We start from the raw sequence: 13,458 nt of genomic DNA, 5'->3' as shown, positions 1-13,458 counted from the left end.
TCTACTAAACTCATTGTCAGAAGCAAACACTTTTTTATTGCTGATACAGGGGAAGGAAGATATTGGAAAAATGAAGACTCACCATAACGAAGAATAATGCTTTTAAATGACTTAAATGTCACAGACTTTAGGAAATATACTGACATTTTTGACTGGACTTAGACAGAAAGAAATCTGTGAAAATACTCAATTTAGCTTTTTGGCTGAAGGAAGTAGGTCACCGTTATTCTTGAGGATTTGAAACTTGCGATCATCGCTCTGGGACTACAGCCACCGTCTCGTCTTCCAGAAAGAAAAAACCTCTGGAGCCATGAGGAAATCCCTCATTAGTTCAGCAGAAAGAGTCACACTGAGAAACTGCATTTACTCTTGTTGGAGCAGTTAGATTATCTTTTAAATATTAGTATTTTAGCTCTTTCTGCATTCCCCTACAACTTATGTTCCGGAGATAAGCAAAAGTACCAGGAAGAAAGCCCTGATAAATTCTGAGGAAGGAACAAAATAAAAGGACTTTTCTTTAGTTTTTTCCTTGCTGATGAGATCCACATTTTCCACTGTGAGAAGTGATTAGTCTGCAGTGATGCATGTGTTCCCCTTGTGGCCGAAGGAGCCTGACAGCGTATCCAGATGGCTCGCAGCGCTCTCCTCTCTTTGTGTTATGAAGCTGTCTGTCTGTGACCCAGAACCTGCTTCATTCACTTTGGAAACGCTCACATGCAGCACCCACCTGTTTTATCTTACGTGTGTCTGTAGAATACTCTAATTACTGAAAGAGACAGTCATCAGCGTAAAGTCATGCCACGCGCCCGGATGTGTACGCTGTTTATAAGCACCGTTACTTTCCTGTATGCATCCGCTCTGACTTAGCGACTTAGTATTCAAGGGATCCAGGCTAGGGGTGGAAGAAATCACACTGTGTTGACGGTTGAAAGTAAAAAACCTGCATTCATTAAACTAAAGGTACTAGTTTTTGTATTTCAAATATATTTGAATGCTCACTGGCAATTATTCGGCATAATACATATTGTTAGGATCCAAAGTGTTCCCTCTTGTTTTCTCTTGTCTGTCTGTGTGTGTCTCCCTGGCTGGGCGTGGCTGACCTGGGTTCCCCTTCCTGCCTCTACACCAATCAGCTGCTGCTCATTCTTCCTGATTGCCACCTACACCTGAATAGGGCCCGGTCCTCCCCCTGGACCCTTGACCGTCTTACCTTGTCCTGGTGAGCAACAATGCCCACATTGAACCCTGCTTCTGTATCGTACCTTAGTTTCGGATTCATTTTGGTCACTCTCTGAGAGCTTAACACATATTATATTATTGGATTATAATCATTGAACTGACATCATTTACATTTTGCTAGTGAAAGTGGAGATAACTTCAATGACGTGTTATACTACTCAGTATATTAATCTATGCATCATAACTCAGAATATAGTATTATCAAGAAATATGGACCTAAAGTAACTAGAAACTAGGGTTTGCAAATAAATGTAGTGGAGTTAAAATGACAGTATTTGCTTCAAATTACCTTAATATTTACTTAAGTACCGTACTTAAATGTAAATGTCCTTTCCACCACTGTATACTGTATTAGATTGACTGTAACTTAATAATTACTTTGTTAAAGTAATACCACGGTGTCTAAATATGCGGTCTAATATGCCACCGATTAGTTCTAATGGAGGCCTAATTTCATTTGACCGTATAGTCCGCTATTCTATGGTGTCTTTTTGATGATTGGGTTGTCGAATCCTGGATTTTGCATTCATTCGTCACTTATTTTTCAGTTCATTGTTTATTTAATATATGTTTTTATTTCATTGTGACGTCCTGTCTGTATACTTTTGCTTGTACTTGTGCTTTAAAATGCATTGTTTTATTTTTACATCAAGTGCTTGAGGGTGGGATTAATATAATTTTTTTTTTTTTGGGTGGTGCTTTTTATGAACAGCCTGGTTGCCACGATATGCACCCCTTGCTATCTCTGACAATAAACGTGTCACATCCATGAAACTTCATGTATTGGTACTAGTCAACAACTATACCCTCCAAAGTGCTTGAGGGTGATTAATAGAAGCATCTTGTTTTGGGGGGTGCTTTTTACAGTAGGCCAGGGGCTGCATTTCGACGGGTGTGCATAATTTGACACAACACCGGCACGAGCGAGCTATGTCCTACAGCAACACCATCAATACATGGGAACATCAAGGCGCCTCGTGTCTGAGCAACAGAGGAGCTGAATTTAAAGCAGAGTTGAAAGCAGTGGCTTCTTTCTGCAGTGCACGAGAACACGCTGTAGACGTGTTGGTGATGAAAGCGTCTTGAGCTACTCTGCTGTGATGTTGACATGTGCATCAAGCTAACTAAACTGAGTGTGATATATGGCTTGTTTTTGACACGAGTGCGGGCATAATAAATCGTATGATCATCAGTCTCAGTAAATAAGATGCACACGTGTAAAAAGCTGTCACATGTGTGGCTCGTTGGTATTGTGGGCTCAGTCAATGTGCCTGTTTTCTACGAATTCATTCAGAGTTCTGACTTTTACGATAGCTATTATCCAAGAAGTTGGAATAGTTCCACATCAGCATATTTACATTAATTTGAAATCAAACGAGATAAAATATTTATTCTTTTACGAGCTCTGGTGTGTTATCCACCAGAGACAAGCTTTAAACACAGAGACTTTTGTATTTGTACTTGAGAAAATGTCTCACTAATGCATTGAGAAGCTTGCCATATGTTATTATTATCACATCAGTTCTGCAGAGGAAAATTGGATGAAAATGAATGGATTGTTCACCGCACTAAGAAACAGAAAAATATGTGATTTAGATAAGGCTCAGATACATTTCCAAAGATAAGGCTTAGTAGAGAATTGTCAAAACTTTGATTTTTTCAGGACCCTTCAATCAGATCTCTGTTATATATTAGTAATATGTTACCCGACGATTACTTGAATTCCACCGCTAATTTACCATGACTTCCTATTTTCATCTTTTCCAACTAGCCTACTTTATGCCTCTGAGCTGTATAAAAAAAACATTTTATACTTTTAAAGAATGATAGATTTGCAAAGTTATCGGCTAGGCTACTTGGAACAGAAACTTCCCCAAAGATTGTCCGGCAGCTGTTATCTTTGGACCTTTGGTTCACTTCTCCCTCGAGGAATTAAGGGTCTAAGTCCAGGGGCAGATGTGAACATGTCTGCAGGCCAACATCCGGCTGACGGTTGTTTTTATATTCTTCCTGGGTCTGAAAGGATTCACACAATCGGTATGTAATTGGACCGCAGAAGCAGAAACACCAACTGTAAAAATCTTTTTACAAGCTCTCTGGATAATGGATCTTGGCGTGTGAAAAGGTAACACGTTGAATGTTCCAGAAGATGCATCTGTCCATTAAATAGAGTTCTTGGGAAACTGGTTTGGTTTGTGGCCCAGTTCCTATCAGCATCCGTCCACTGATCTCCAACCAGCTGCTGAGCCCCACCTTGAATCGGAACAGATCTCCTCCACAGCTGACTGTCATTACTTCCCAATTAGCCTGATCGCAGATTGGGGTTCATTAGGAAGGCGGTTGAACCACTGATCAAATTATCTGAGCATGAATCAACTTAGTCATGCGACGGCTCCCACACATGAGGGGGGGCGGTCCGGAGACCCAAAAACATATGGAGCTGCTTAGAGTCCTCTGACAGCTCACGTTTCTTTCTGGTCCACGCTGTGTGTCTGATGGCTGGAGCCTACACCTGCACACACACTCATTCATCGGCTTGCGCACACACACACACACACACACACACACACACACACACACACACACACACCACCATCCTGAGTGTTCTCATCAAGCCACAGAGGAGTTCCAGGTGGGGGCTTTATCAAGACTTTGTTCATGTACACATGCTCAGAGCAAATGGAAAATAAAGACTAAACAAGAGAAGGGGGAAGCTTCGGCAAATAGTGTTCTGGTTATTTGACTAAGCTCGGTTTCATCCTCCCTGAGATGTGCCTTGATGTGCCCTACCAAGGTGGCATTTCTTGGAAGCACATATGGGTGTCAGTACAAACAGACTGGGTTAGTGTAAAGGGGAATTATTTGCGGGGTCAGTGTCGTGTCAGTGCCGATTACGTAAGTGCGGCTGAAGGCTGTCTGAGTTATGTATTTGAAGATTAAATTCAAACTAACAGCAGATTTTCTCTGGAGGCTGACATTACTGTTGACTGACGAGTTCAACTTCAGTGAGGAGTCTCCTAGAAACCATTTAAGCGTGTAAACTTTACTGGCAAGAGGTGGGGAAATGAATAACTGGCCATTTGTATTGGCCACACTAGTGGTGGAGCTCTGTGGGTTACAATGTCCTCTTGTGTTGGTGACTTACATATCCCAACAACTGTGGTAACGTTTGAAATATCCTGGAGGAAGCAGCCTTGTTATCCTTTTTAATGATACCCCAACTTCATCTAGCTCCAACATCATTGATAATTCTAGAACTGTAGAGCCTTTGCTATTCGTTTACCAATGTTACCATGCCAACTGCTGAACTCATCATTAAACCTGCAGAACATCAGAAAGTTAAAACCACTTTTATTGGTGGTCTTCCTGGCAGCATTTCAAGCTCCTAACACAATATCAACACATTCTTACTTTATACAGTGTGTTATGTATAATATGGCAACAAACAGAGCATGCCAACGCACACAAAAGACATGGTTATCATTATACCTGAACATCATTAGCATGGGTGAGCCCCAAGCATGGCTTCAGGCTGTACAATATCATTTTCCTCAGCTTGTTGCGAATCATGGTGCATTCAATAATCATTAAACATGCCCTCGGTTACTTCTCCTCGGCCTTCAGTGTTTCCAAGCGCCGTACATCATAAGAGCTGCAGAGCAGAGGAGTGGAAATCAAACCTACCCTCGAGCACGGCTAATCATTTAGAATGATCCATCGAATTGTCGAGTTGAGTTTTCAAAGTAATGGTTGATTCTCCCTTAGGGACAAAGTGCTGAGCTCCGGAGAGTCAGAGAGGGTTTGTTAGAAAGGGTCTGAGAGGACTATAGGTAAAAATGGCCCTTCATGCCTCTAGGTTGTAGAAGAGATACATGTTTGTTAGTATTAAAGCGTTGTTTGTGCAAGGAGTTCAAAATGCTGCAATTGGGGTTAATCGCGAGGAAATGCCCCCACATTAAAACATCTTGTTTATTGTTGAACCATAAACAAACTGCAGCTTGACTTCTGTACTGGTTTCAATAGTATTACTGTGATTATAAGCCCTGGTTCATCAGTATCAGTGTGCTGCATGTGAGGACACACTTTGTCCTCCCCTGCTTGTAATTAGCAGCATGAAGGAGGCTGACAGGTCATATTTATGCTAATCACACACAACACACACACACGGGAGTGGACTCCAGCTGATCATTACAGGGACACGTCTCACACTCAACCTGAGAGCAAACTACTGGGTACATTTACTCAAGGTACATACTATTTTTGACAAACTTGAGCATTACCATTTTCATGTAAATTGTAGTTTGTTCTGTAGAAGTCAACTTAAGTATTCCCAGCAGCATCTGAAGGGACTCTATTTGCCTTTTCAGAGCCTAATGGACGAGGAGGTCAGGAGAAACCAGCATCTTCTCCCACTTTAATCTTGATGGATGGGAGTCGAGCTGGCCAGGTTGCCTTATAGAGCCTTGTCATAGGAGGAAGCGTATGAAAAGGACACGCACCATGATGGGTAAGCATCACACAGCATCTCTTCAGGTCTTCCCGCTCCCCATGGTGGAGCGTTCTGGAAGAAGAGCCACAGTGCCCCCTGCTGGAAGAATCCACTCACTGTGTGTCTGCATGTGACAGTTTTCTGTTTATCTCACTCAAATGACATGAGGAAATTGTGAATCAGTCACACAAAAACAAAACAAATAATCCCCACTATTGAACATTGGAACACTCACAATGTGGAGATGTTGGTGTTTTACGACATTTCAAAAATGCTTTATTAGTTAGTCATAAATCAGTCATGTATTATGAGCACTGGGCCAAGAGTAATCGCTGGCTCAGGTGTGTTTGGTAGCGGAGTGGTTCCTGTGTGTGAGCAGTTAGTCCAGAAAGCGGTCGAGCATCTTCTGGATGTTCTTGAAGGCGTCTCGGCCCAGGTAGTCGGCCTGGCCCGCCTCCCACAGCTGGCGGTGCTCCAGCCGCTCGGCCTCTGTCTCCTCCGCCCTCTGACACCATCGGGGAGGGGGGGGAACAGGAGGGAAAAGCAGGCACATGTTTAGCTTTATTTCTTTCATGCTCTTCTTTTAAACACTTTAACCTGAGTCCAGTGGTGGAATTTAGCCAAGTACATTTACTAAAATATCATACTTATTTTCACATACTTGTACTTTATTGGGTATTACCCTTTAATGCTAGTTTATACTACAGTACAGAGGAATATGATATCGTTTTACTCGACTACATTATCTAGCAGTTTACATGACTTACTTAGATACAAGTGACACACTTTTTTACAGTGTATCTACAACTGTAAAATGCTACTTTACGCCACAATATTGCCACCTTAATATTGTAATAAAATATCAGATAGAGGATTTGTTTTCTGTGGAATTAGTACTATTACAGATATTGTACTTTTGATTGGAGTACTTCTACATATTGGTACTTTAACTTATCCATCTGAATAACCCCCCCACCACTGCACATTACAAAGGCTTTAACCCTGAGCAGTATTTGAAGCAGGTAGTGAAACGTACAGGAAGTTCCTCAATATCAGAGAGGTCATCGCTGTCCTCAGGCTCCTCTTCCTCTGAAGCCAGGTCCTGGGTATGGGTCTCTTCCTCAGAACCCTGTACACACAGTCATTCTTTAGCACAATAATGGCAGCCGAATGAGCTCTCCTCCTGCACTGCGTGATAACACTGTTGATGTATGCTCATGGTCTGCTCAGGCTTATCTTACAAGCTTGTTTAAGCACACTGCATCAAGTGGAAATGAATGAAACCAACGCAGTGAGAAGCTGTGACAGATAACAGACGCCGTGTTTCTTGTTCAGCTCCAGTCAGAGGCAGTCAAGCAGAAATGGTAAATTAACAGGAGCTAACACGAGGCCCTTGAGCTGCCTAAATACCCCCATCACATTCACCGTGATGTATTCAAAACACAAGCAGCGATGCTAATGAGGTCATTCATTAAGCTAATTCGTGGATTGATTGCAAATATGTCTAATGACTACTTTCTCAGCGGCACAAAATATTTCAAATGAACTCCGAGTTACGTTTTCTTTTAATGGAGCTAGCCGTTTCCCCCTGCTTCCAGTCTATATGCTAAGCTAGGCTAACTTGCTATAGACCCATCTCTGTATGTGTAAGGCAATAGTGGCCTATTTTCTCATGCAGCAGACTCGGAACAACATGTTTCCAATAATCACATTTTTAGCTACATTTTGGTCCTGAGAAACATCTCTGTCTGTCCCTTCACTTAGTTCAGCAACTTAATTAAACAGCTGCTACTAGAACTTCTGATTATAGAAGTGTGTGAGCCATAAAGGCAGGGGCGGACTGGCCATCGGGACGTTCGGGACGAATCCCGATGGGCCGGTACTGAAGTGGGCCGGTCGGACGATGTGGGCCGGCCGGTAACCGGCAGGGCTCGACATTAAATGGCCCGCTGGCCCGGAAGCACTATTTAGACACCCCGGGCCAGCATAACGTACTTTCCACTTGCCCGCTCGGGCCACTAAAAATATAAAAATGGTCCTGTGGTATTGGTATTTTGACTAGCAATTTAGTTAAATTGTTTCGTTTATCAACGCTACAACATAGCGTTCCGTGAGTCGGTTGTCGTTTTTGTTGGGTGAAAAGCAAACAGCTGTTTGCTCCGGAGCGCAGCGGGAGCAGGAGCACGCTGCTTCACTACAGACTATCGCGCCACCTAACCATTCGCCAAATGTTTTTAATACCAGCGGTAACCGGCCAAGCGCCGGGCAAAAAACAATCTTCAAATAAAAGAAAGTCACCGGAGGAATTAAAGGAGAGTGACAGGGAGCATGAGAAGAAGAGGGAGAGAAAGTGTCAGCCAGCTTGATCGATGGAGTTGGCTGCAGTGACGCGTCCTAAAAACTTTTTATAATCTATCGATTAGATTTATGATTCGAAAATTATAAAAGTAGGGTAGACATGTGGAGATTATCCGGCTGAACAAAACGTGCATTTATCAAACAGGTTTGTTTTCCACAGACCTTATTTCCAGCTATTTTCCAAAACCCTTGTCGAGGGAACCAGCAGCTTACTTCCTGGTTTCAGGACGCGTCACTGCTGCACCTCTCCATATGATGCCCATATAAACAAGGTCTTCTGTCGGCTCTGTACATCAATGCCGACCTATGCTGACAAGTAAGTGAAGAGTAGACCATATAAAAAGGTATTGGCGAAATGTCCCAGCAGTTTAGGATAATGAAGGTTCTAATCTAATCTATTACATAGCCATTACATGTCTAACTCCTAATGACAGGAAGGCAGAAAGTGCATTATACAAATAATAATAATAATAGCAGACATTTTTTAACAATGACCACAATATCATTATTTTAATAAACCAAATATGAACAATTGAGGAAAATGAGGAAGAACTGATGATTAAAATGTTGTAGTACACGTAGTAATGTCGTTAGTGCATACATTACTATTGCAACAAATGTGTTAATTTTCTTCATTATTAGTCGATTTTTTTTTTTTTGGACGAATGCTCCGGGCCAGTGGTTACAATGGTGGGGCCAATGATAATACAAGTCCACATTATTTACCCTTAATGTCTACCGCTAGTAAATTGTCTACCCCCCCAGTCCCCCCGACAATTTACTAGCGGTATTTACTAGCGGTATTTACTAGCGGTATTTACTAGCGGTATTTACTTGCGGTACCGCGGTGGGCCGGCGGTACCGAAGTGGGCCGGTCGAGAGTCCCGGGCTGATTTGTAGTCCCAGTCCGCCCCTGCATAAAGGTCATGAGACCAGTCTTTGGTTGTTCTGTTGTTTTATTTTGAAAAGTATTTTCACCTCATGTCTGTTTTTACTTCCTTTCTTTTAGTGTTTTCCCATCAGTTTTGATCGTCTGTCCTGGCCTATAGTTAGTTCCTACTGCTCCCCATCATCCCTGCAACCACCTGACCTTCATCCCCTCATCATACACACAGTAAGTCCTGCTATCCTGTTAAGTCCTTGTTTGAACCCTGTATGCGTATGTCTGATTCTTGTATGTCATGAAGTTCTGATACTTATTCTGACGTTGTCCCTAAGAGCAACACCTTGTGTTATATCCAGCAGCGACGTTAGACAAAGGTGAACAGACGCATCAGCTTACTGTCTCTGTGTCAGACGGTACATCGAACACGTTAAGAAGCGGGGGAAGAGGCGTTGGTAGGGAATCGGAAATGTCCAAGATTTCTTTCACTGGCACCTTGGCTTCTCTCTTTTGGATCAGCAAAACAAGGGAGGATGTAGAGCAAATTAATCACTTGGAAAGGGAGAGCAAAAAGGCATTTTTCTTGTATCGCCATTTGCAACATTACATGGATGAATATTTAAGACAAGGAATCAGATATAAGCAGTGACACTTACTGTCTCTGGGCTTACTGTCTCCGGGTCGGATGGTAAACGGAGCTCGTTTTGAAGCGGGGGAAGATTTGCGGGCAGTGAATCTGAAATGTTAGAGTTTTCTTTCCCTGGCACCTTGGCGTTTCTGTTTTGGACCTGCAGAACAGGGGAGGACGTTTAGTGATGGAACCAGACCCTGGGCCGGGCAGACATATGTGGCGATAGAATATTTAACACAAGGAATCAGACGTTAATAAGATGTTAATATAACCGTATATAAGCAGTAACACAAACGTGAAGAGGTGCAGCAGCTTACTGTCTCTGGGTCGGATGGTAAACGGAGCTCGTTTTGAAGAGGGAGAAGATTTGTGGGCCATTTTGAATTCGAAATGTTTGAGGTTCCTTTCCCTGGCACCTTGGCTTTTCGCTTTTGGACCTGCAGAACAAGGGAGGACGTTTAGTGATGGAACCAGTCCCTGGCCGGGCAGACATATGTGGTGTCTGGCTGCAGATACCGCATAAACGTGTTTGGCCTCAAAAATACAGTGACTTTATCTCACCTTTTTTCCCTTAAAAAGAGCTACTTATGCTGGAAAAAACGAAAAGAATAAGCTAATAATTACACATATCAACAAAATATCCATTAGTGACCCATAACAGATGAATGTGCTTACTATCTCTGGGTCAGGCGGTGCATGGCGCCCCTTTTGAAGCGGGGTAAGATGTGCTGGCAGTGGACCAGAGTTGACCAGTTTTCCTTTCACTGGCAACTTGGCCTTTCTCTTTTTCATCTTCAGCACAACTGGCATCTTAGCTTCTTTGGTTTGGGTCTGCAAAACAAGGGAGGGTGTTTTAGTGTTTGGAAAACCACCAGTCCCAAGCCAGGCAGCCATGTGTGGCGTCTGGCCGCTCGGCCATGTCTACGCTCCTGCCAAACTCCGTGGCTGAAGAGGGGGGACTCATCAGAGGGATGTTCTGCTCCAGTGAGGGGAAATCTGCAGAGCCCCTGCCAAACATGGACCATGGCTGACATCCTGCACAACAACCAGGAGTGACACAAGTGGTGGAGAGGAGATAGATACACTCAAGTACCTGCTGTGGCGTCTCTGCTGCAGATGCTTCCGTGTTGTATTCCCTCCACCACAGAGACACAAACTGCTCCATGTGTGAGTGGCCGCCCTCCCTCTGGCTGCTGCTGCTCCAGGGCTTCTCTGATCCTAGGAAGTGCACAATCTTTGCATCGTGGCCAAACCTGCAGGAGCAAACTGTAGCTCAGGATGTCTGTGCACACTGCAGCAGAGTTATATAATTGGTGTGTATCGACACACCACAGAAAGGAGCAGTTACGTTAGTGATTACCGTGTTATTTTAACGGATATAAATGATGGGCTACACTTAGTACACGACAACAATGAGGCCTTTGAAACTTGTGATGGATAAAACAGAGCGTGTGTGTGTGGGGGGGGGGGGGGGGGGGGGGCTCACTGTTGGAAAGCGGGCAGGTAGCTGTACAGGGAGCTGGCGCTGAGGTTGTAGATGAACGGCAGGTGTTTGCTGATGTCTTCCACCGGCCAGCCGCTGAAGAAAGAATTCAAAAGGCCCTGGTCCCCTCCTGAAGCCAACACATGTCACCAGTATTACAAAAGTAGTCATTGTAGATGGAGTGATATAAGTCTCACTGTGTTATTCTTTATTGTCGGTGATGATAATAATGAGAACAAAGAGTCGTCACGGGTTACCATCGAAGCTGCCGTGCTGCCGGGCGTGCTCCAGGAGGCGGTGGTGTGTGTGCAGGGACGGTCTGAACACAAACACCCCGGAGTTGAAGCAGTCGGGCCAGCCGGGGTCCGGAGCCGCCGACAGCTCGTCTCTGTGGAACAGCTCGTCCACGTTACACAGGACCTGAGAGGACAGTGTGGGACATGATATATTGTGACCTTTATATATACAGTCTATGATTGTGACACACAACCTTGAGAACCCTGCCTGTTCCTCCGTGTTTAACATGAGAACATGTTGACACTGAGCACACAGAGGCAGGGGGACTATTGATTCCTATAGGAACATGATGAGTGACCCTCAAAGAGACTGACGGGTGTTTACTGGTGGACAGGGATAGATAACTCCAGATAGTGATCGGAGAGTACGGCCATTGAGCCTGCATTTCCTCATGCTACACTGCCATGTGTACAACATTGTTTTTCCCCATGATCGCTTTTCCATTTTCCCCAAGCTCCTTCATAATAAAAGTGACCTGGCTCTTTTGCCAATGGAATTCTTTTAATGTGAAGGAGCTACAAGCATTTCCTGTTGCAGCTCCTTCAGTGAGGATAGATTCAGGTCAGCATCAAACACACAGAGTGCACTTATTGGACATAATGATGTATTTCACAGTACAATATTACACATGTGTTTCTGTGTGTGCAGCAGGACTCACCAGTGTGTCGGCATCCAGGAACACACACTTGCTGTACTGGGTCAGAGTCCAGCAGTGGATCTTGGTGAAGGTGATGCCCAGCTCAGGACGTCCCAGCAGGGACAGGTTGAGACGGTCCTCACTGTCCATCACGTCCACGGTGATCACCTCGTCGAAGACACTCTGCAGGGCCAGCCTGGTGACGACATACATGACACGGTGAGAATTATACAAATGCCATATATTCAGTTTATATGCCAGAGAAATGAAATCATTCACCTTGACTGCTCTGAGACATTGGGTGTTACCATGACGACGATGCTGCGAGTCGTCCCGTGGCGCCGCAAACTTCTGGCCACCACTGTAGCTCCCATGCAGTAGGAGTTTGTGGTTGCCAGGGTGACGAAGGCCTCCCTACCTACAAAATGGTCACCACAAGGTTTAAACAATTTAAATATACACTTAAAACCTAAGAATCACTGTAAATAGGTTGCTAAGAGACGTGTATACCACTTTCCAAAAGAGCAATCGACTTTAAAGGTTGAATAATTTTCCAAAACTACACTTTGAGAATAACAAAATATATATATTTATGATTGTGTGTCTGCATACGTCTTTATTTGACAGTTTTAGTATCCTTACAGTTAAGAATTATTATATTTTGCTCCTAAGAAAGCAATTTTCACACAAAATGACACGAATGGTTATTTTGGTGCCTTGTTTTCCATTATGGGTGAACATAAGGGTGGGGGCATGTAGTTGTAACTGAGCCAGTGGTCAGAGGCAGAAGCTCGTGCGCTTTTGTCTGAAGACATCTCTGGGCTGCGTGTAGAGTTACAGGAGAGTCTATTCTGATTCAAATCAAGCTGGGTCACTAGAGTGCACTCCGTGTAATCCAACAACAGTGTGCCCCTCAGATCAAAGTCTCTTTAAATGTGCAGAAAGGGTCAACTAGGACACTACCTCCTCAAGAGAACTCAACAAAAAGCAGTACAATGTCATCATACACATCACTTAGGTCACACACGATCACCTACCTGACATGTTCCGTGCGTTAGATCCGCTCTCTTTATCCAGAACATACGAGTTAGCTTCCCTTCACTGAGCAGGCCTCTCGTTGGGGGTGTGAGGAGCAGTCAGCGGGGGTCCCAGGTGCACATCTCTCTCGCTGCTGCGGAACCTTAAATACTGACAGGATGAATGTGACACCGCAGCAGGAAGTGACATCCCATTCTGTATTGGGAGTGTGTGTGTGTGTTCATCTGGTCATTCAACTAGTGAGTCTTGCCAGGTGTTGTGCAACTGTGTGGACCTTCAGCAGCTGCCCTCTGCTCTGGGTTCACCCTGCTTTACACATTACAGGACACAGTGAGGGAACATGAAGCACAACAACATATTCTGTTAAAATACGTATTGCCCCTATTAAGTATCACAATGTCAA

The 13,458-nt window shown here is 43.9% G+C and overlaps 1 protein-coding gene across 1 annotated transcript; it reads right to left on the bottom strand.

The window, feature by feature from the left end:
* Positions 1-5,975: 5,975 nt before the first annotated feature.
* Positions 5,976-13,217, bottom strand: gyg2 (glycogenin 2). The gene is made up of 12 exons (XM_034099507.2): positions 13,055-13,217; positions 12,297-12,435; positions 12,039-12,213; positions 11,341-11,503; positions 11,087-11,213; positions 10,694-10,853; positions 10,276-10,431; positions 9,918-10,037; positions 9,626-9,757; positions 9,369-9,476; positions 6,765-6,857; positions 5,976-6,233 (listed from the first exon to the last, which is right to left on the bottom strand). The coding sequence occupies exons 1-12, from the start codon at positions 13,059-13,061 to the stop codon at positions 6,108-6,110; spliced, it is 1,506 nt and encodes a 501-aa protein (XP_033955398.1). The 5' UTR covers positions 13,062-13,217; the 3' UTR covers positions 5,976-6,107.
* Between the last annotated feature and the right edge of the window lie 241 nt (positions 13,218-13,458).

Source organism: Pseudochaenichthys georgianus, chromosome 2 (assembly GCF_902827115.2).
Source record: "Pseudochaenichthys georgianus chromosome 2, fPseGeo1.2, whole genome shotgun sequence".
Lineage (NCBI taxonomy): Eukaryota > Metazoa > Chordata > Actinopteri > Perciformes > Channichthyidae > Pseudochaenichthys > Pseudochaenichthys georgianus.
This window is presented reverse-complemented; position numbering and strand designations above follow the sequence as displayed.

What these genes read in the sequence shown, in the direction of transcription:
- gyg2 (XM_034099507.2), bottom strand. An exon ending in GCAGCACGGCAGCTTCGATG is followed by an intron (nt 11,214 to 11,340) that starts GTAACCCGTGAC and finishes TGTTGGCTTCAG; the next exon opens with GAGGGGACCAGGGCCTTTTG. An exon ending in TACCTGCCCGCTTTCCAACA is followed by an intron (nt 10,854 to 11,086) that starts GTGAGCCCCCCC and finishes TTGCTCCTGCAG; the next exon opens with GTTTGGCCACGATGCAAAGA.